The sequence below is a fragment of the Pleurodeles waltl genome, chromosome 1_2 (assembly GCF_031143425.1).
Source record: "Pleurodeles waltl isolate 20211129_DDA chromosome 1_2, aPleWal1.hap1.20221129, whole genome shotgun sequence".
Classification (NCBI taxonomy): domain Eukaryota; kingdom Metazoa; phylum Chordata; class Amphibia; order Caudata; family Salamandridae; genus Pleurodeles; species Pleurodeles waltl.
In genome coordinates, this window is record NC_090437.1 from 406,885,906 (window position 1) to 406,908,430 (window position 22,525).

General features: G+C 46.1%; 1 protein-coding gene across 2 annotated transcripts in view; it reads left to right on the forward strand.

Annotated features, from left to right (window-relative positions):
* Window positions 1-22,525, forward strand: part of PLGRKT (plasminogen receptor with a C-terminal lysine) — a 185,598-nt gene that overhangs the window by 158,332 nt on the left and 4,741 nt on the right. For both annotated transcript variants that reach the window (XM_069240306.1, XM_069240296.1), the window contains exon 4: window positions 7,961-8,070. In XM_069240306.1, the coding sequence (XP_069096407.1) occupies window positions 7,961-8,070 (110 nt within the window). The remainder of the gene's footprint in view (window positions 1-7,960; window positions 8,071-22,525) is intronic.

Here is a 22,525-nt window from a genome sequence, read left to right on the forward strand (position 1 = left end):
AAGGAAGAAAGCAGGAACCTGCAAGAGTTAGAAAAAGGGGCAGGGAGTGTCTGGAGTGAATTAAAGACTACCAGCCTTGGTACTCGGCACACCTACATTCAATTTCACCAGCCACCGGCTCCTGAGCAGAACTTTGGGCACCAGCACTCTTTCTATAGCAAATTAAACAGTATTTTGTTTAGCGCACTCCCTTCTCTGCCTTTCCTACTATACTTTACAGCTGCATTCCAGAAGGATGGGCTGACAGCATTAAAATGGATTTGCTAACTATTAGCAGAATAATTAACACCGGGGCCGAATTTAGATTTAGGGAGTAACATGAAATCATCAGAATTATGGAAAAAGTGGTAAAGTCATGGGCATGTAAGATCTTCAGTGGGGAACAGTCCTCCGGTTGAGTTTCCTTCTTCACACTAGTCCTTTGTCTGGGGTAGGTCCACAAAAAAATTCTCCACTGCAGTAAAATCCTCTGCTGTACGATTTACAAATCTGAGGTCTTCTGTAACAACCAAACACTAAATTGGACCCGTGATACAACCAACAATTTGTGCACTATATTTTTGGGAAATCACAAATACATCTGCTTTAAAAACGTCTAAGTGTTGGTAAATAGTACATAATGTATAACAAGCAACAGTATGCAGTGTTTGCAGGGAACATTAGCACAATCATCCACTAACAATACATATACCTTTTCTGTGATAATAAAAAATACCGACCTGTTTAATTCAATCTTTCCATTAGCTGCATATGCAGCATAATATAAATCCATCAATACAATTACAACTAATACCGCCCCTTCACTCCCCAGGGCCAACAAGCACCTGGGAGCTGGGGTGGAGGAGGAAGAAGGGTAATGAGAGAAAGAATGTGAATAGGTGCTCTCCATCCCTTCTCCCTCCTGGAGTAGTGTCATAGAGTATTGTAGAGTGGTGTAGCATAGGGTGGAGTAGAGTGTCATACAGTGGATTCGAGTTTAATGAGGTGGAGCATCATAGTATGGAGTATCATGGGTGGTGTCGTAGAGTAGATTATAGTGAAGTGGTGTAAAGTACAGTTGTGCAGAGTAGAATGACGTATAGTGCATTGGCTTTGTGTAAAGTGGTGCAGAGTCCATTGGCATAGAGTGCAGTGACGAAGAACAGAGGGGAAGAGAGTAGATTGCAGTGGCGTACAGTGGAGTGGTGCAGAGTGTAGGAGAGTGGCAGATAGTAGATTGTTTCAGAGTAGAGTGAAGTGGCATAGAGTGGAGTGGTGCAGAGTAGAGTGGAGAGTGCAGCAGTGTAGAGAGGCATAGAGTGCAGTGGTGTAGAGGGCAGTGGTGCAGAATAGATTACAGTGGCATAAAATGGAGTGATGCAGAGTAGAGTGGTATAAAGTGTAGAAGTGAAGAGTTCACTGGCATGGAGTGCAGAAGAGTGACGTAGAGTTGAGTGGTGCAGAGTAGTGTGCAGTGGCATAGAGTAGAGTGACATAGAGTAGAATGGCGTTGAGTTCAGTGGCAGAGAATGCAGCCTTGCAGAGTAGAGTGTCATAGAGTGCAGTGACTTAGAGTAAAGTGGCTTAGAGTGCATTGGAGTAGAGTGCATTGGTGAAGATTAATGTGGCGCAGAGACCAGTGGTGCAATGACAAAGAGTACAGTGGTGCATAGTAGAGCAGGGTAGAGTGCAGTGGCATACAATAGAGTGGTGTAGTGTAGGCATGAAGTGAAGTGGCATAGAGTGCAGTGTCATTGAGTGCAGTGGTGTATAGTGGATTGATGTAGAGTGTAGTGGCATAGACTGCAGTAGAGTGGCATAGAAAAGAGTGGTGCAAAGTAGAGTTCAGTGGAGTAGAGTAGAATGGCACAGAGTAGAGTGGTGCAGAGTTCAGTGGCAGAGAGTGCAGTATTGCAGAGTAGAGTGTTGTAGAGTGCTGTGGTGTAGAGTGCATTGGTGTAGATTGCAGTGGCATAAAGTGGTGCATAGAGTAGAGTATAGTGGCATACAGTGCAGTGGTGCAGACTAGATGTGCGCAGAGTGAAGTGGAGTGGAGTGTATTGGTTTTGAGTAAAGCGGTGTAGAATGCAGCAGCATACAGTGACACAGTGTGGAGTGGGGTGGCATAGAGTAGAGCAGTGGTTCCCAACCTTTTGACTTCTGTGGAGTACCCTTACTGAATCCTTCTTGAAATCCGGGGACCACCCAATGAGTCATTACTGAAAGCTGGGGACCTAATCTGTTAAAATTATATAATTTTCTAAGCAGTCGCAGACCCCCTGAGAAGGCTTCACCGACCCCCAGGGATCCCCGGACACAGGTTGGGAACCACTGGTGTAGAGTGGTGCAAAGTAGAGTGCAGTGTCGTGCAGTGGTGTAGAGTGGAGTAGGGTAAAGTGGGTTATGCATGGTGTAGTAGCGCACTGCTGTTACAGACAACACATCTTCAATCAAAACGACCATCACGTTCGCACAAACATAACAGTTTAACTGATAAAAGTATAGCGTGCTCAAACAATAATGTGTGGAAATGTCACCACCTACTGTATTGATTTGTTTTGGTTGGATTAAAATATTTGCTTCCACCACACTTCGAATTACCATAAAATGTGCTTTATATGTGCTTTCCATATTCTGAAATATCTGCACAGTTCAGCTTCAAACATGTAAATTGTGTTTTATGCTGGGAAACAAATTGTACAGCACAACTCGAGTAGCCAGCTAGAAAAAAATAATACCCTAAAGTCTTTCTGTCTCACATGGGTACCCAGCAGGATTATCACATAAATCTTCTCACTTTGAAGTCAGCTAAAGAAAAGTAAACACCAAGCTCCCTGGAAGAAAGAACCTGACATTTGACCACTGTCTTTAAAAACAAAGCAAATGTGACAAGGACAAGATTAAAGGCCTTTTTACAGAAATTCAGTACTGGTGGTAGAAAACAGTAAATAGGTTTTGGGCAAGGGATGGGACGAACTCAAGCTGGACAACCTAAAACACGTACAGTCAGCAAATAGAAAGCCAGCAAATGTGAGTTACAAACCGCAAAGTCAATGGTAAGCAATTGACAGAATGCATTCCCAGGGAAGCTTTCCAAATGTCCCCAAGATGTTGTTAGTAAACCAGACAGATGTGCTGCCTGGTAGGCTTCGACCTAAAAAGTAGAAGATACACAGCTTGGCAAGGCTTAGTGAAGAAAATTGTCAGCCATTTAAAAGTGAAGGAACTTACCCTCACATCAGATAGCCTGGCTATGAGCTCGGAATGCTTGATAGTGTCAAATGTACTTATCAGGTATATTAAAATCAGTACAGTGACAGCGCTTCCATATACAGCAATCGTAATGCTGATTAACGTGGATAGTAACACTGTTTTGGATCTATGCTCTGGACTGAAACCTGATGGCGAGGAGTAGAAAACAGACATTACGCAGACAGGTCAGGACCCACAACTTTCTTTAAGATCTTAGTGGTTATGGGCAGTTAAGAAAATGAGATGATAGGTTATTCATGACTTTAGAGCCAGCAACAGGCTTCTTATGTAAGGGTGCCACAGTGTTTTGTAAGATTGAAGGCAAGGAAAAAGATTGATTCAAATAGTGACATATCACCAAAATGATAGTTTGGGGTGCTGTTCTAATCTGTGAGAGCAGGCATGGTCTCACGTTGACTCAAACTTGATAAAACAAAGACTGATTGAAACATCTTTTATCATGAAATTTGTATTAATGGTGAGGCCCGTAAAGGTCCTGTACCAGCTCCCCTTGCACTGTCTGTGGCGCAGCAGCCAGTGCTCTGCCTCCTCTCTGACCAGCACGCACGCTTCAGCCCTGTGTGCTACTTTGTCGTTGTCTGTCTATTCACCTGTTCATCTCCCCTCTGCCTCTTTGTTTGTTTCTACTGCTTGTGCCCTCATCGTCTGTCTGTTTGTCTCCACTGCTTGTGCCCTCATTGTCTATCTGTTTCCCCCTTCTAAAGCTCATTTCTTTGTTTCCTTCACTCTTAGTCCTCAACTGTTTTGCGCATTTCTGGTTGTGCATTTCTGTTTCGTCTGTCTGGTTTTTTTTTTCCTTCGCTTATGGTCTATTGTGCCACACCTTTTTCCTGCTTCCTGCCTTTTATCCCTGTTGCTCCCTTCCTGCCCGCTTTCCCCGCTTCCGGCCCCACCTAATGCCATATGCACCCGCCCTCCCCAGGACCTATTTAATGGAGACTGCAGCACGACCCCATTGAGCAGGTCCTGTGCCAGCTCCCTTTGCACTGTCTCTGCCAAGCTGCCAGCGCTCTGCAACCTATCTGACCCGCACACACCACTCCCACCCTGTGTGCTCCTTTGTTATTGTCTATCTATTCATCTGTTTCCCTCTGCCTCTCTGTGTTTGTGTTTGTCTCCACTGCTTGTGCCCTTACTGTTTGTCTGTTTCCTCCTTCTAAAGCTTGATTCTTTGTTCCCTTCGCTCTATTAGTCCTCCACTGCTTTGTGCATTTCTATGAATTTCTGTTTTGTCTGTCACACCTTTTTCCTACTTCCTGCCTTTTTTTCTCTGCACCTCCCTTCCCACCTGCTCTCACTGCCTCCAGCCCCATCCACTGCCATCTGGGCCTCACACTATCTAGGACCTACTTAATGGAGACTGCAACATGGGCACGCCGCTAGCGCACCAAATGCATACCAAAAGCAAGCCTTTCTGCGCTCGTCCACAGCTGTACCATGCCCTGCGCCAGGAACCCTGGCCCTCTCCCCACCCACAGCTACAACATCGAGGAGCTCAGAGTCCTGGATCCTGGGTGCCACAACAGCAGCTGCTACACCTCCTCCCCTTGATCAACCAAGAGACCTTTCATCTTTTGACGCTGACGCTTCTGCAACACAGAGACACCAGCCCACATAGGAGCCCGTGTCTCACCCACCCGGAAGATCACAAACAACCCAGAACCACCCCACTGCATTCTGTTCAACACCCGTTCCCTCTGCAAACACGTCAAGGAAATCTGGGACACCATCACCTCCCTCTCTCCAACGTGGCCTTCATCACCAATGCCTCTCTAAACCCCTCCTCGAACCCCAGCACCGCCACCGCAACACCCGATGGCTACAAAATGATACACTGAGACCGCACCAACAAACACGGTGGGGGCATTGCCATCATCTTCAGGAACACCATCCGATGCATCGCTACCAACGACGACCCGATACCCCTCATGGAACATCTCAATTTCCAGCTATAAACTGATGCCAAGACAGCTGTAAGAGGAATCCTCACATACAGACCCCAAGATCTCGACCGGCCTTCTGCGACGCCATCCCCAACATCATTGAACCACTATCCATTGACTCCAACAACTACATCCTACTCGGAGACCTCATCTTCCAAATCAACGACCCCAGCGACACCAACTCCACCGCTTTCCTCGAGAACTTGAGCAACACAGGCCTCGCCCAACTGGTCTCCTCTCCCACACACGTAGCCAGACACATACTTGACCCTATCTTCACCTTCAGCGACAGAGTCAGTTTCAACCACATCACAGAACTCACCTGGTCTGACCACAGCATCGTCCACTTCACTATCTCCGACTCTCAACACACCACCACCAAGTACAGCAGACCCGACTACCACAGCTGAGGCAAAGTAATAGAAACACAGTGGATGCAGGCCCTCAGCACATCTCAACTGAAGGCCTCAAACGACCTTGACTAGGCCAACCAGATCTTCTCCACCTGGATCACCAAATGTGCCGACAGAGTCGCCCCGCTGAAACCAGCCAGAACCAATAAAACATCAGGACAAGCCACCCAATACACCTCAGAGCTCAGAATCACCAAGCTGCTGCTACCGAGAAACAGTGGCGATCCACTAGGAACCCCTCCAGCAAAGCAGCCCTCAGCAACTATCACTGGCAAATCAAGGAAGCCAAAAAAGCGGCAATCATGGCCCAGATTGACTCAGCCGCCAACTACAGTATTCATAATAGTTAAAGAATACTCTAATCCAACAGCTACAGAGAACACCATCCACCCTTCACAGGAACTCTGCGACACACATTCACACTACTTCCACAGCAAGATCACCACCATCTACAACAACTTCAATCCCCAACCTACGATTTCCAACCTTGGCTCTCTAGATCTCCCCTCCCCCCCAGCACACACAAATAGAACTATCACTACGTGGACCACCAATCCGACTCAGCCATCATGTCATCCATCCACTCCGGGGCACCCACCGACCCATACCCCCACCACCTGTTGTACCTCGGAACCAACCAAATCAACAAAGAACTCAGAAGCATCCTCAACACCTCCATCACCTCAGCAGTTTTTCCGGACAAATGGAAACATGCGGAAATCAGACTACTCCTAAAGAAGCCTTCAGCCAACCCCAGCGAACTCAAAAACTACCAGCCCATATCCCTGCACCCACCAACCCAGTCAAGGTACTTGAGAAGGCCATCAATCAACAACTCTCCAACTACCTGGAAGAAAACAACCTACTGGGCATCTGCCAATCAGGATGCCGTACCAACCACATCACCAAGACTGCCCTCATGGCTGCCAGAGATGACTTCAGGGCACGCCTCGATTGCAGGGAAACTACTGCCTTGATCCTCCTCGACCTATCAGCGGCATTCAACAGACTCCAACCACACTCTCATCAAGAGACTTGACAGCATCGGCATACACGAGGGTGCCCTCAAATGCAACACCTCCTTCCTGACACGGAGCACTCAGCATGTCCGGCTGCCTTCCTTCACCTCCGAACCCAAGAACATCATATGGGGTGTACCCCAAAGATCATCCCTCAGCCCCACATTGTTCAACAACTACATGACCCCCCTGGCCGACATCGTCGGAGCCCACGGACTTAACATCATCTCCTACGCAGATGATACTCTCTGTTCCTCTCACTCACTGAAGACCCCTCCACCACCAAAAGAAACTTCTGCAACACCATGACCAACATAGCCAACTGGATGAAATCAAACTGCCTGAAACTAAACACCAACAAAACGGAAGTGCTGATCTTCGGGAGAGACACATCCATATATGACCATAGCTGGTGACCAGCTGAGCTCAGACCAACTCCCACACCAACAGACCATGCACGCAACCTATGCATCATCCTTGACAGCAACCTGACCATGAAGCAGCAGATCAATACAGTCACCTCCTCCAGCTTCAACACTCTTCGCATGCTCCAAGGAATCTTCAGATGGGTCCCAGTAAACACCAGGAAAACAGTTACCCAGGCCCTTGTCACCAGCCGCCTAAACTATGGCAATGCACTCTATGCCAGCATCCTATCCCAGCTCCTCAAAAGGCTCCAGACAATACCAAACTCGGCTGCCAGACTTATCCTGGACATCCTCAGATGCACCCAGATCACGGCCTACCTCAGAAACCTCCACAGGCTCCCCATCCAGAAGAAATGCCAGTTCAAGCCTCACACATGCCTACAAAGCCTTACATGATCAAAGACCAGTCTACATCAGCAACCAGCCCGTCAAACACCTGCGTTCGTCCTTGCTGGTCCTCCCACACAAACCCCAAATCCATCACAGTCGCAGCAGTGGTCGCTTCTTCTCCCACATCACCGACAAGGCCTGGAACGACCTGCCTCTCCCCCTCTGCACAGCACCCTCTCTCGTAGATTTCAGGAAGAGACTCAAGAACTGTCTGTTCAACAGAGACCTTGCACCCCACTGCCCAGATACCCCCAGGGGTGACAGTGCTGCGCTCTACAAATATTGATTGATTGAAAGAGACCTCTTGCTTGTAGGTTTAGCATACACTGTAAACATACCATTAATACATAAATATTATATATTCTTCTATTTGTTATTTGTAATATGCCTCTTTCATGTTACATGTGTTCCAAAGTGTTTATTTGCCCCGGAGAAAAAATACCCTCATCATTAATATCTGCTGTTTTTAGAAGGTCTCTATGAAGTTATTTGTTTGTTATATGTTTTTAAAATAGAGCCATTAAAAGGAAGAGACCAGCGCTGTTTCTACCGGTCATCCCACTAAGCTTCATCTTAGCCTATCAGTATGATATGGGTCACGGGACACTTCTACGAAGGATGAAAGGTACAGTACTCTCAGTTTTATGACTTATTCTTTTGCAAGCCAAAATATGTTAACCAAAACCTTTTCTGAACAGGTGTATTAATTGGGTAACTCGACTAAGGTGCTCCTCTCTCCCTGGGTATGCTGAGACTCGTTCGTTCATGAAACAAGCTGAGGAATATACCCTTTGCTGTATCCGTAGCTGGCCTATGAAGTTGCATTATCTTTTGACACCAAAGTGAACCTTCCAGACCTTTCAGCAGTGGCAATTGCTATAAAATGTTTGGGGGGTTTGTCTAGTTCCTTGGCACTCTGGCAGTGGTAGTAATATAATTGTATCTTAATTGCAATGTGCTTTTTTTCCCGGGAAATGCAGACTTTGTCAATGGTTGTGTTGGAAATGGCAAGACACTTGCTGCTTTCATCTGTATGTAATGTAATAAAATGCTCTTTGAGGCACATGAGCTGAGCAAGCAGACTTAGATTCTACTGGTGTAATCAACAAGTTGTTTCCTTGCCCTGCCCATCTGTGTATAGAAACTACCAGAAGCAATGACCATGAGGGTTTCCTTTGGTAGTGGTGGGGCTCACTTTGGTAGCGGGGTGATTCATACTATCTTTTAATAAGGAAGGTGAATAGTGGCTCTTCCAGAAACAGATTGGTTTGGGCCATCATGCTGTTGCACGCAGGAGGACATGAACATTTCTGGGTTAAGCTGCCTAGCGGGAGTGAGAGACCAATGGGGAGGTCTGTCATTGTTAGTTTGTGTAAGAACAGGTGCTGCCTCATTTTCATGATAAAGCGGGAAGCTGAAATGTATTATCACCAAATACCGAATACCCTGCCTTTCAGAGAAGGTAAAATGAAATCTAATCTTTCTCTTTCAATATGAGATCCTTATCTGTCTAGTTGATTGTGCAGCTTCTAGTTCAGAATTAAGAACCTGAATGATGTGAACATGGGGATCCATCCCCATGGCTATGGGGTTTAGGTGGTGGAGGTGAAGGACAAAGTAACTAGTCCTCAAACTGGTGCTGTTTGTATGTACGTGATTTTCTCCGAGATGTAGCAAGAACCGGGAGTACTATTTACAGCTCCTAGAAACTGGCAAGTCTTAATTATTCTTCTCATAGGATATTGCTACGTGTTATTTCCCTTTAAAGTATAATATTGTTTCTTCTATATTATTTTCTTGTCTGGGTGCAGTTTGCTCCTGGTGTTTCTTGTTGTCTATTTGATGTCACAGATCCATTCCCTGAAAAACATCCCCGTTATTCATCTATAATTCTATTTATTAAGCTTGACTCCTCATCTACGGAAAAAAGCAATTGGCACCACATCCAGCACCCTCCATTTCCACCACTGTGTGGTCAGTACTAGAACGGTGCCTTTTTCTTGCACCCCTCTTCGAACTCGCTGCATTCCTTTGTACCGTTCCTAGCATGTGGCAATATTACAACACTTAAGTACAACACATCTTTCCTCTTTACAAATTACAAATTATACAAAAACTACTAAGTAAATTAACAAACAAAATTCAAGTTCATATTTTTTGTGCAGATTAAAAATAATCAAGCAACTCTTTGGTCATGTTATTGAACGTAATCCCTTAAATATGCAGGTGGTTTATGACTTTTGACATTTCTTAGCACCGAACTCTCATCACTCCCCACTTGAGTCTCCACCACTTCATCACCTACACCTAAGGTTGAAACATTACTGGATTACGTACAGGCATAACTCACATCATGCATCAACATGAAGGCGCTGTTGCCTTGTTCCTTTCCAACCTGACTTTGACTTCCATCATCTCTGTAATACAAAGCCCACCGTCTATTGTTCCAGTTTTCCCCACTTTCCAACAGCCATGAACGTCGATGTACTGCCATGACTTTTAATGGCCTTTTAAACTTAGACAATCCTTCTCCTTTTCGAGCACAACAGATTTTAGCCCAGTCACCTACTTGAAGGCATGTAATGCTTTGCTTGTCTTGAACATGTGTCTCTACATGTGAATTGGAAAATATTTTGTCTCTCATCCAGGCAAGCACTAACTTGGTGCCTGCTAACCTTCCCCTCATGGGTTCAAATGTTTTTTTTTTAGTACTCTCATGAACACTTGTTTGACAGGCAGCCACGAGGTCCATCATCATGCTACCTACATCACATCCCCCTACTACTACAATTTGAATCATGCCTTTGACCATTCTATTTTTCTACAAAATTATGCATTTCACCAGACACCAATTGTGTCCCATTGTCTGTTATAATTAAATTTGGAACGCCTTCCTCTAGAAAAATGGCCTTCAGTAAATGAATGACAGCCCTGGTGGTAATCTCCTTCATGAATTTGACAGTTAACCACTTCAAATGAGCATCAGCCACCACCTTGGCAAATTTCCATTCACTCTCAATTCGTGCACGAGGCCAATAAAATCTAAACTTAACGTGTGCCAAAGTTTGCCAGCACCAGATATATGACACATGTCTGATTTTACACCTACCTTCAATCATTTTTCACCCTCCTTGCACACCACACAATTCTTAACCCATTTATGCACTTGTTCATCCATACCTGACCACCAACAATTTTCCATTAGTCTTTTCTTAGTCATAGACTGCCCAAGATAACCTTTGTGTGCTATACATATTAATCTGGAATGAAGACCAGATGGTGGTACAATGCTTTCACCTGTCATCAACACCATTTCATCACAAAAGGACAATTCCTCTGGAACTTTCACATAAAGTCTGACCGAAATTAACACTGCTTTCTCTCTTACAGCCCAACATCACCATCCATTTAACTTCTAAAATTACGGGATCCAATGCCATGTCCTTGATCGACTCATCTTTTAGAGATAGCATGCATCTCTCCCAGTCCAACACATCCTGCACGGATGCCGCCGTACCTTCCCTTTCTTTGACCATAACAGCTGGACCATCCACTACCTGCCAATCTAGTGACATTCTGGATAGAAAATCTGCTTGGCTGTTTTTCCATCTCTAAATGTGCTCTATAACATCGCAATACTCCTGGAGTCTCGCTGCTAGCCTTGCTAATCTAGCCGAGCCATTGCTTGCCCCCACCGCTAGTAACACCTTGACTAATGGTTTATGATTCGTTCATAGAAGAAACTTTGTTGCCCACAAGTATGTCCTGAAATAGGGGGCGTGGCCTGGGGCCGATGGGGCTGCATGCATAGTGCGATGCTCCTGGGCCACGAACCGGGCCCGACGCATGAATCCTGCCATAATTACGACCGGAGGTCCCGAAAATTGAAGAGAGGTAGTTGGAGGGCATCCGGCCCTGGTGGGGACCGCAGCGCCCCTCCTTTGAAGTGGGTTTTGCCCGAAATTTGCCCTGACTGCTCCGCGGCTGCCGCAACCCAAAATGGCGGCCGCGGCTGAGCAGTGAACCCATCGTGGCTGCGGCCCTCGGCTGGGGGTGCACAGCAGACCCGCTGTGGTGAGGACCCCCACACCGCCTATCGAGGTGCCCCGGGGGTGCAGGGCCCTTTGTCTTTGACGGCGGGAGCGATGATATGAGGTGGAGCACCGGCGGACCTTGAAGAGCGCGGCGAGAGGTGGATGAGGAGCAGAGCCCCTGGAACTTCGGGTGAGAGAGGGATGGCTCTGACAGGTCGGATCTCCAGCTGCCGTGAGACCGTTGAGACTGTGAAGGCCACCTGCTGGGGCGGGAGCGAATACCGGCACATTGTGGGGAATCTGGGACCTTGTTCTCATACGCCCCGGGGATCCATGGTATCCGGAGACGACAATCCCACACAACGGCTGCCCAGTTGGAGAGGAGAAACGGGGATACCGGAGCTGCACCCTCCCTTGTTTACCAGAACTTTATGCGGGTCTAGCTGACTGATGCCCTGCCGGAGGTGAGATCTTAGCTCTGCCTTTCTGCATTCTCCGGTTGCTCTACCCGGCGACCAGCACATACGTACCTGCGGGGGAACACCCTTGTGGACGGGCTACCCAGAACAGAGGCTCTCTTGCAGTGCTCCCCATGTAAGGGTGCTGGGACTGGGGAAAAGCGACACCCTGGTTGGACGGTGTTGGCGAACAGTGCCACTTTCTGCTAATTTGAACGACCATCGCCTACCTGAGGCGAGTTGCTCTCCTATTACAATGGTAAAACCCCAAAAACACGACAAGCCGTCGGCGGAGGATTCCTCACCCACCGGGAACCCATCCCCAACATTCGTCAAGGGTTTACAAGCTGGTCATGAGCAACAAGAAACAACTCTGGACACTGTGCTGCTTGCCATTAAAGAATCCCGCAAAGCATTGGAACGCAAGATTGACAACCTTACCACAGACCTTTCCCTTTTACGAGATGACCACCGTAAACTAAAGGAAACAGTGGGTTCACATGAGAGTATGCTGACAGTGGTTTCAGCGGCACAGAAAACCTCGTCCTCAGGAATTAAAGAACTGGCCACCCGTTTGAAAACACTGGAGGCGAGGGCGGAAGATGCCGAGAACCGAGCCCGACGGAATAACATCAGACTGGTGGGGGTTCCGGAGGGGGCGTAGTCCATTGCAACTAATATGGAAACGTTCTTGGAGCAATGGTTCAGAGACACGGTGGCCCCAGAGGGCTTCTCGGCATTTTTCGCAGTGGAACCAGCCCACAGGATCCCCGGCGGACCCCCCCACCGGTAGCCAGACCGCGGCCGATAATCGTCAGATTGCTCCACCATAAAGATAGGGACTACATACTGTCGTAATCTCGCCAGCAAGGAGAGATTCAGTTGGATGGTCAAAAAATCATGATATTCCCCGATTTTACAAAAGAGACGGAATGACAGAGGGCATCGTACATTGCAGTAAAGCGCACCATGCGTGAGCATAGTATAAAGTATGCCATGCTCTTTCCGGCTAAACTCCGAGTGGAATATGATAATAGGAACCATTTTTTCCTCACCCCTCAATTGACGGTGGACTGGCTGGAATCACTGAACATCCCCTGCAGAACGATCTGCGACCGACCTTCTCGAACTCCCGGGGGGAAACGTAGTAGATCTCGGAGGAAGACCACAGAGGCGGCCCCATCGAAGCATCAATCACTTCAGGATATGCGTGATGCGGTGGAAGCAGCAGCAGCGCTGAGTGGAGGAGACTTCCACACGTGTCGGACCCCGGATGCTGCATCGGATGTCGATTCAAGCTGCGAACACTCCTCAGTGTCCTCCCGAGACACTGTTATCAGCTTGCCGCCAATCACCCCGAGGACAGCGGATGAGCTTATATGACCTCGCTGGAGTAGTAAGCAGTCAAGTGAGCTGGCTTCTGAGGGTGATCTTCACTTTCTTCGGGGGCCTTGCGCGGTCCCACCCGCGACTATATGGCGATATGACCCTGGATGTCACTTCCTGACTGGCACATTCCATGTGGATGGGCCCAGGGATTGGCCCGGGGCACTACCTCCTGGTCTCTGGCGCACCTCCTCCCAATAGGTTGATAATTATGATTACAATGGTTGTAATGGTTTGGACAGGGAGAGTTTTAGGTACCGGTCCTGAGGAGAGGGAGTTGCAAAGGGGTTTTGGTTTTGTTCTTGTTGTTATAAGGGTATATCACGCACAACTACTTCACGGCCTAGACGGTTCACACCTCAGATTACTGATCTCGAAATGTACATCCATTAGTTGCAATAGAGCGGCGTTTGCCGTTCACCTCCGAGTGCCTCCTTAGACAATGGCCACAGAATACAAGATAATCACATGGAATGCTAGGGGCCTAAATAACATGTCCAAAAGATACAAGGTCCACAATTTTCTTAAACGACGGGGGTGCACGTAGCTATCCTACAAGAAACCCATTTGTTAGAGCAGGAGGTTAAAGCCCTGAAGAAGCGCTGGAGGGGACAAATCTTCGCCACTGCCTATTCAGCGTTTGCAAGGGGAGTGTTGGTATGGATCCGCCCGGGCGTCCCATTGCAGGCTCTCCATACCTTGATTGATACGGAAGGGAGATATGTAGTGATTTCTGGTAGATTGGACGGGAGGGAGGTAACCATTGCGGGACTCTACGCCCCAAATCACGACCAGGGGAAATTTCTAGATCGATTATCGCTGGTCACGAGTACGCTCCTCACCAGCACCACACTACTAGGAGGGGACTTTAATTGTGTAATGGATGCTACAATGGACAGATCGCACCCACCATTGTTGCAATCCTCAATCCATAAAACTGCATCGTACTTTTTGCGGTGGCAGAGACACTGGCAACTAACGGATTGTTGGCGCAAACTTAACCCCCTCAGCAGAGAGTATTCTTTTTACTCAGCAGTCCACGATCTGCACGTACGACTAGCCACCTTTTTGGCATCTCCTGATGTGCAATCTGCGGTGATGAAGGCAGAGTATCTTGGCCGCACCATCTCTGATCATAACCCCTTACTAATTTCTTTGACCTGGTGCGGTGAGAGACCTTTGATACCCACTTGGCGCCTAAGAGCCGAATCCCTTGAGGACGAAGCTTTTAGGGCTCTACTGTGCACGCATGTCACTGATTATTTTAGGAACAATGCTGAGACTGCTTCGTCTAGATCCATCGAATGGGAATCCTTTAAAACAGTGATTAGGGGATATTGTATTGGCACGACTGTGGGAGTCCGTAAGGTGTTGGAGACTGAATTAAACGGTCTCGAGGATTCCCTTAGAGATCTCGAACGCAAACATCCGGCACAGCCCGACCTTTCAGCACAACTGGAAGAGACAAGGGCTGGAGTTACGGAAGCTAACTTTAGACTGTCTCGTTTTGATTATAAGCAATTTTTACAAAGGCAGCACGCGGAGGGTGATAAGGCGGGTGCCCTCCTGGCCTGGTTAGTTAAACCACCTCCGCAACAAACCATAGTGGTAGATCTAGAGGTCACCCCGGGTACCAAAGTGTATGGACAGAAGGAGATTAACGCTACCTTTCTCGAATATTACCCAGAGCTATATGCCCCTCCCACCGCCTTACTGAGCGACGCTCAATTACAAGAACTGGGAAACCTCAACCTCCCTACATTGGGAGTTGAGGACAGAATGGCCCAGGCGACTCCCATATCACTTGCAGAGATCAAGACTGCAATTCAGAGTATGGCCAAGGGTAAGGTCCCAGGGGCGGATGGTCTCCCCCTGGAGTTTTACCTTATGTACCAGGATTTACTAGCTCCCCAACTCAGCATCTTATATGCGGAGGCATGGAATAATAATAGCTTGCCTCCTTCCACTACGGAAGCTATAATGATCCCTCTTTTGAAACCCACCAAATCCCCAACGGACGTTCGATCATACCGCCCACTATCTATGTTGAACTTAGATTATAAAATACTCAGTAGGGTGCTGGCTAACAGACTTCTACCGCACATGTCCTCGTTCATCCATCTGGACCAATCGGGATTCATCCCACAGCATAGCACTGCCCAAAATATTCGACGACTGATGTTCACTACTTCATGCCCTGCCTTCTGACGCATCTATGGCAGTGATCATCTCGATAGATGTTGAGAAGGCTTTTGATAGCCTGCGATGGGACTACCTGGAGCGAGTCATGCTACAGCTTGGACTGGGGGAAGGTTTTGTTAAATGGACGAGGCTTCTTTACATAAACCCCACAGCACGAGTGCGCACAGGCCGCACAGTATCCCCTTCTTTTGCCATAGGTAGGGGCACTAGACAGGGCTGCCCGCTGTCACCTCTACTCTTTGCCTTGGCGGTTGAACCTCTCGCCCAGTCGGCTAGATCCCAGACGTTTTACGAAGGTATCACAATCGATGCCTGGACACATCATATTGCCCTTTATGCGGATGACATGTTACTTTTTCTCCAGAACGTGGAAGCCGGCCTATCGGGAGCAATGACAATGTTAGACAACTTTGGTGCTGCGTCTGGGCTCCGGATTAATTGGGTGAAATCGTCCATTTTTCCGGCTACCAGGGGCATCACAGAGCCAGCAGACAGTCGAGGCCTCCCGTGGTCCCCGTCACCGTCCACATTCAAATACGTAGGGGTTAATATCTATCACTCCACTGAAGAACTACTAGAGGGGAATATACAGAGCACGATCAGGGGCATAAAAACAGCATGACATTCTGGCAGGCGCTTCCGCTGGCGGTCACTGGGAGGGTTGCGCTGATTAAGATGATAGTGCTGCCTAGAATGTTATACTACTTTGCAACCATTCCACTCATAATACCGAGGGTAGTATTTAAAGCAATCACGTCCTTGATTACAGGATTTATATGGGGACCCAGCAGACATAGGATTGCGTTGCGCACCCTCCAGAGGCCGACAGCGGAGGGTGGTATAGCCGTTCCCGACTTTGAATTATATTACTGGGCGAGCCAACTCCAATGGCTGGCGCGATTTCTCAGAGCACCTCTGGTGGAGGAGGCCCTGAGGACCCCTCTCCACTGCTCCCGAGATATAATTTTGGGCATACTACTAAACCCCAAAAAATAGAATGGGCCGCTGCCGGTAGAGTGGGAGGCATCACGTTACTGCTGGGAACAATACCTAAAGAGAACGCACACCAGAGCTCCATACTCACCAGAGGCCCCCCTGACCTGCTTGAAGTCTATCGCGGGAAATCATACAATAGGGGGCATCGCCCGATTCATATCATTTCAGATTGACACCATAGGGGCTCTATATAATAATGGGAGACTATGTACCTATGCAGAACTACAAGAAACGTTCCAGGTCCCACCAGGGCTGTTCCTAGCCTATAACGCGATTGTCAGAACTCTCCGTAAGCAACGGGGCACGGGGCTAGAGGAACCCCCCAGGCATCTCACTTGTGACCTGCTATGCACTATATGAGACCAAAGAAAGGGAGATGATATCAGGGATATATACCTCTTTGTTAACCAGCACATGTCTTCCCTTAAGTAAACTTAAGACCAAATGGCAGGGGGAGTTGGGCATTACAATAGACAACGCACAGTGGACTAGAATAACCTCACATATATACACAGTTTCCAGGAATGTCAGGCTGAAATTAATACATTTATATGTCTTTCATAGGGCCTACTTAACCCCCTATATGATATCAAAGGTATATGGTGTGGAAAATGCCAGTTGCACTCGCTGTGCAGAACTGGCAGCAGGACTGTTACACATGCTCTGGAGTTGCCCTCTAATTGGGGATTACTGGACGGAGATATTTGGAACACTCTCCTCCTGCACTGGCAGAACATTACCCAGATCTGCCATTGTAGTGGCCTTGGGGGATTTCCCACGTCCCAGCAAGCATAAAATTACAAACCGGTTCATAGACCTGGCCCTGATATTAGCAAGGAGAGAAATAACCTCGCACTGGAAAGATCCGAAGGGACCACAGATAAACCGAAGGAGAAATGCGATGATTAAATGGGCGCAAGTCGAAGGGACGGTGCTATCGAAAAACTAGAGACAGTGTTCAGCAGTGGAATACGATACTGGACAATCTAAGAGCACCCGACGCTCCTAATTCTGATGCTGAAGCTAATCTCTCAGAGCCGGACCCTGCATAACTAACTAAGCTACTCATACAGGAGATTGTTCAAGAGGATAACTCTGTTGTTTATTTGTGAATTGGTCTAACCCATTTATGCAATTGATAGAATGTGCGGTAGGGGGAAAGGAGGGGGAGGGGGATCACAAAATTGTGGAGTTGTTTCGTCATATATGCGTTGTCATACAGTTATAAAGCAATAAAAAAGAGATTTAAAAAAAAAGTATGTCCTGAAATATTCAGCTCCCTATGCTGCAGCTAATGCTTCACGTTCCATGACTGATTAATTTCTCTCAGATATGGTCAAAGTGTGGGAGGCAAATGCAACGGTTCTCTCCCCTCTGGCACGTGCTTGGGACAATACTGCCCCAGTTCTAGTGGAGCTACCATCCACTGTAAGAATTGATTCCAACTTGGTATTAAAAGGCACTAAAATACCAGCATTGCTAATCTCATTTTTGACTGATTCAAAGCATTCTTGTTCAATAGTAATCTCAAGCATTCTGTTTTATCAGAAAAAAGTTTCTACAAACTTGGCATAGTATTCAGTGAGTCCTAAGAAGGATCTTAACATGTCCTGGTCTGTGGGAGCTAGAGCTAATTTGATAGCCCTCAACAAGTTCTCTTTAGGTTACACCTTCTGCAGAGATGCTGTACCCCAAGTAATCCACCTGATCAACTAGCAATTTACATTTTTCTCAATATAGTGTCAACCCGCTTCTTTCACCCTATGCAGTGCTTGCCTGAGAACCTTGTTGTGTTGCTCAATTGTGTCACTGAAAATCAAAATGTCGTTCTGGAAGTAAAGTATATTCCTCATGCCTTTAAATACTTCCTGCATCATTGTTTGGAATACACTGGTTGCTGAGCAAAGGCTAAATGGCATTCGAGTGAATTAAAACGTGCCCTGGGTGGTGATAAGACGTGAGGGATTTGGACTCTTCATGTAACTTGATCTGGTGGTAGGCATTCTTCAAATCAAGTTTTAAAAATACCTTCCTCCACCCAAGGCCAATATTAATTCACTAATATTGGGTAACGGATAGGTGTCAACAACAACAATCTGATTGAGAGACATCAAATCCACAAAAAATCTGTACCGACCATCAGATTTCTCCATAATGACAACTGGAGATACCTAACTGGATGCCTCCACCGGTTCAATTACTCCATTCAGAAGCATCTCATCCAACAAATCTTTCACAGCAGAACAGGCTACCAGGGGAATTCTTCTCACCTCGTGTTGAATAGGTACAGCATCAGGCTTCAACACGATCTTATGGACATAACCCCTGAGAAGACCTAAGCCTCCTTTAAACACTTCCTGTGCTTCATTCAATATATCCATGAGAAATATTTCTTCAACCACCATCACCTTTAGGACTTGTAATGATGATAAGACCATATTGGTGTACCCAACCTAGAATGAGAGGCCCATCTTCTGCCACATATATTTTTTCTTTTGTCTTTCTGCCCCCGAACTGTATTCCAGCTTCCATATATCCCACCAAATGTATGGTCTCTTGTTGGTAACCACAGGGATTGATATCCTTGGGCTGAAGATCACTTTCTAACCAATGTTTTGTGAACATATTTTTTTAGATAATTGTATACATTGAACCACAATCCACCATCAGTTCAAGACTTCTACTATTGATCACAAACATTGCCCTGGATCTTGACAACTTGTATTTCACAACTTTAGTGCCATTAACACAAAGAACACAATCTTCACAAACTTTCACCACACACTCCTCATCCACCGTGTCTACTCTGAATTTGCTACCCTGTTTACAAACAGAAGCAAAGTGACCTCTGCGACCACATTTTCTTCAGTCCTTAGTGAGTGCCACACATTTCTTATAATATGAGGCATGAAGATAGCTTCCACACCTATAACATGTTTTGTTATATTGCTTAGTTTTTCCAAAGGAACTCCTGGACTTGACTACAGTACCCACATCAACTTCTTCCTTGGGTACACTCGCCACATCACCATTGCCCATTTCTTGTTTTTCCATTTCCTGCATCCATAACTGTGATTGTTCCACCTCTTTGGCCATATCTATAGCATCTTTCAAGGGTGGGCTCTTGGTCTCCCATAGTGCCTCCTGAATTTTCTTGTTTTTGCAATGAACACTTAGTTGATCACGTAAAAGTTAATCTGTCATTGCACTAAGCAGCCATTTCATGGACAACTCCCTAGGTTTTGCCAAAAACTCCGAAATTGTTTCATTCTCCACTGGAAAGGCAAGTATAACATTTGTACCTGTTCATCACAACATTCATTTCCTTGGCAAAGCTATGTTCCAGATGTTTTTTCACATCAATATACACATCTTCTATGGGATCTCCATTAAGTTGTGTGCATACACCCTCCTTACCTAAAGTGTTAAACAACAAAGATTTCTTCCTTGTAGCACAAACTTTTTGTCCACCAAGAGCTTCTATGTGTGTTTCAAACATTTTTATCCAGTCTTCCTACTCTATATTAAGTGGACATGATTGGGCTAAAAAGAGAGGGGGAGTAACAATTGCACTTTGCATCTGCATGATGAATGCAGTAATAAGATGTAAGTTGCGTTAGACTTAATTTGCATAGTGTAATAAACACACTTTCACTCACCCAAATAATTAAGTGTCCCAAAATGGCAGTCTATAAGGAAAAAAAAATAGTAGATGTTGTGGCAGTCACAGTCAAGTAATTGTAATTAACAGTACTCTTTTAGTAAATGACCACGTTATGTTTGTTACTTACAAGCATTTTGTTGATAGTAATGAAGCGTGCGCATCACTGTTATGTCCCAACAGAACCGTTGTTCAACGTGCGCTCAAGAGTGAAATTATGCTCATCAATGAGATTATTAAATAAAATGCTATTGGACAACGAGAAGCATGCACATCGCTGTTGTGTATCCTCAACAAGCGTTCGAATGTAAAGGTTTCAACATTATTGATGAAGTATGCACATCGCTGTGAAACAAGAGTAATCTGGTACTATGATGTTATATCCCCAATTCAAGATGGCAGTATGCACATTTTGTAAGATGTCACTACGCACGCATGACCAGGCTCCTCCTGGCATCGCTGTGGAAGCAAGCGTACGTTGAATGTTTTGCCAAATATTTCCCCAATAGAAGATGACAGGAATGCAAATGATGTAACAACATCACTGTACACGCCGGTCAGGCTCCTCCTGCTCGTGTCTAACTGACTCCTCACCTCAGCTCTCGCTGGGCTTCAGTCGTGCCTCCAGGAAACTGCTGATAAGTTAGCTCAAAACAAAACATGCACTCCGGGCTTCTGGGTACACACCACCGTGGTCACTATCAGTGCGCTAAGCACCTCGTCAGTACTCATACCTCCGATCAATGTGCAGCATGCTACTTGGCTCTGAGCTACCTCAATAACTGCAGGGAAGAGCTGGAATCCTTGTTGCCAGTTCTTGCACCTCTCTTCGAATTAATGGCAAACAGTCAGAGGTAAGTAAAGGGATTTATTTGTTAAGTTGGTTTCCTTACAGCAAGAGCGTAGCTATCCCTCGCTCAGCTCAGGAGTAACTGACTTCACTAGAATGGTCGCTGGATGCATGGAACATAGAACCCAAGATGCCCTCGCACTCTACATTCCTTTATACCATTCCTAGCTCTTGGCATTACTACAACACTTAAGTACAACACTTTGCCTAGCAGTAACAGGCCACGGGGAGCATTTGCGTCTTATCAGTTTGCCTAGGCTGGCCACTTGTCTTCAGGTAAATTTATTTGGAATACTGGCTCTTTGCTTTCACGTTTGACCTACAGAAACCTTTACTGGCCTTATCACTGATTTTGCTATGGCCTGTTCATGAGAATTCTTCAACATGTTTCTGATGTTATTTTGCTTTGGTATCTAGGCTGAAAGAGAGCAGTCAGGCCTTTGAATGCACAGGGATCACTAGCGCTTTTATTCAGCCACCCTCGAGGTGGGGTATTCGTGCTATATGGCCGGTGTTAACAGAAGACACCAAGTTATAAAAGGCTGGGATATGAGAAATTTTCCCATGGTTATTTAAGACTGGTATCTAAATAAATAACCCAAGGTCATAACTGATTTATATCAGGTACAAAAGAATGGGATATAATGGATCTACCAGTTTATAAATGACATCTAAAAAAATAATTTCACCAGGTTATATAAGACTGAGATGTAAGAGACTTACACAAGGTTATAATAGATTGGGATATAACTGTCTTATAGCAGGTTATATAGAACCAGCATGTAGGAGACTTACATGAGCTTTGAAAAGATTATAAGAGCTTCGCACAGGGGTAAGACTGATACATATATTTACCTCTTTGGTGGCCGATTGTTATGTCTGACATGAAGGGTGTGTAGTTAGGCACCTTGGTGATTTTAAATTGATCAACTGGGTTCAAACCTCTTGCCTTCTTTACTTTGTAATTCTGTATGAAGATAAGTATAGAAGAACATGAATGTGGGTGGGGAATAGGGCTGGTTTTTCCATGAGAGGTAGTAAGGATGTCGCCGTAGACAGAAACCAAGGGTTCTGTATTTGTGGTTTTAAAAACGATTTTCATCAAAATACTATGTTGTATATAAAAACACTGAGAGCACTGGAGAAACTGAATAGCTGACGCATTTAGAGGTTTGTATAGGGCGAGTCTGTCTTGAAAGACCTCCGTTTCTAACACAAACTGAACGTAAGTTCATTACCACATTAACCCCTTCGCTGCCAGGCCTTTTCCCCCCTCCTGTGCCAGGCCTTTTTTTGGCTATTTGGGGTAGTTCGCCCTTAGGCCCTCATTACTTTTTGTCCACATAAGCTAGCCAAGCCAAATTTGCGTCCTTTTTTTCCAACATCTTAGGGATTCTAGAGGTACCCAGCCTTTGTGGGTACCCCTGAAGGAGGCCAAGAAATGAGCCAAAATACAGTGAAAATGTTGTTATTTTCAGAAAAATTGGAAAAAG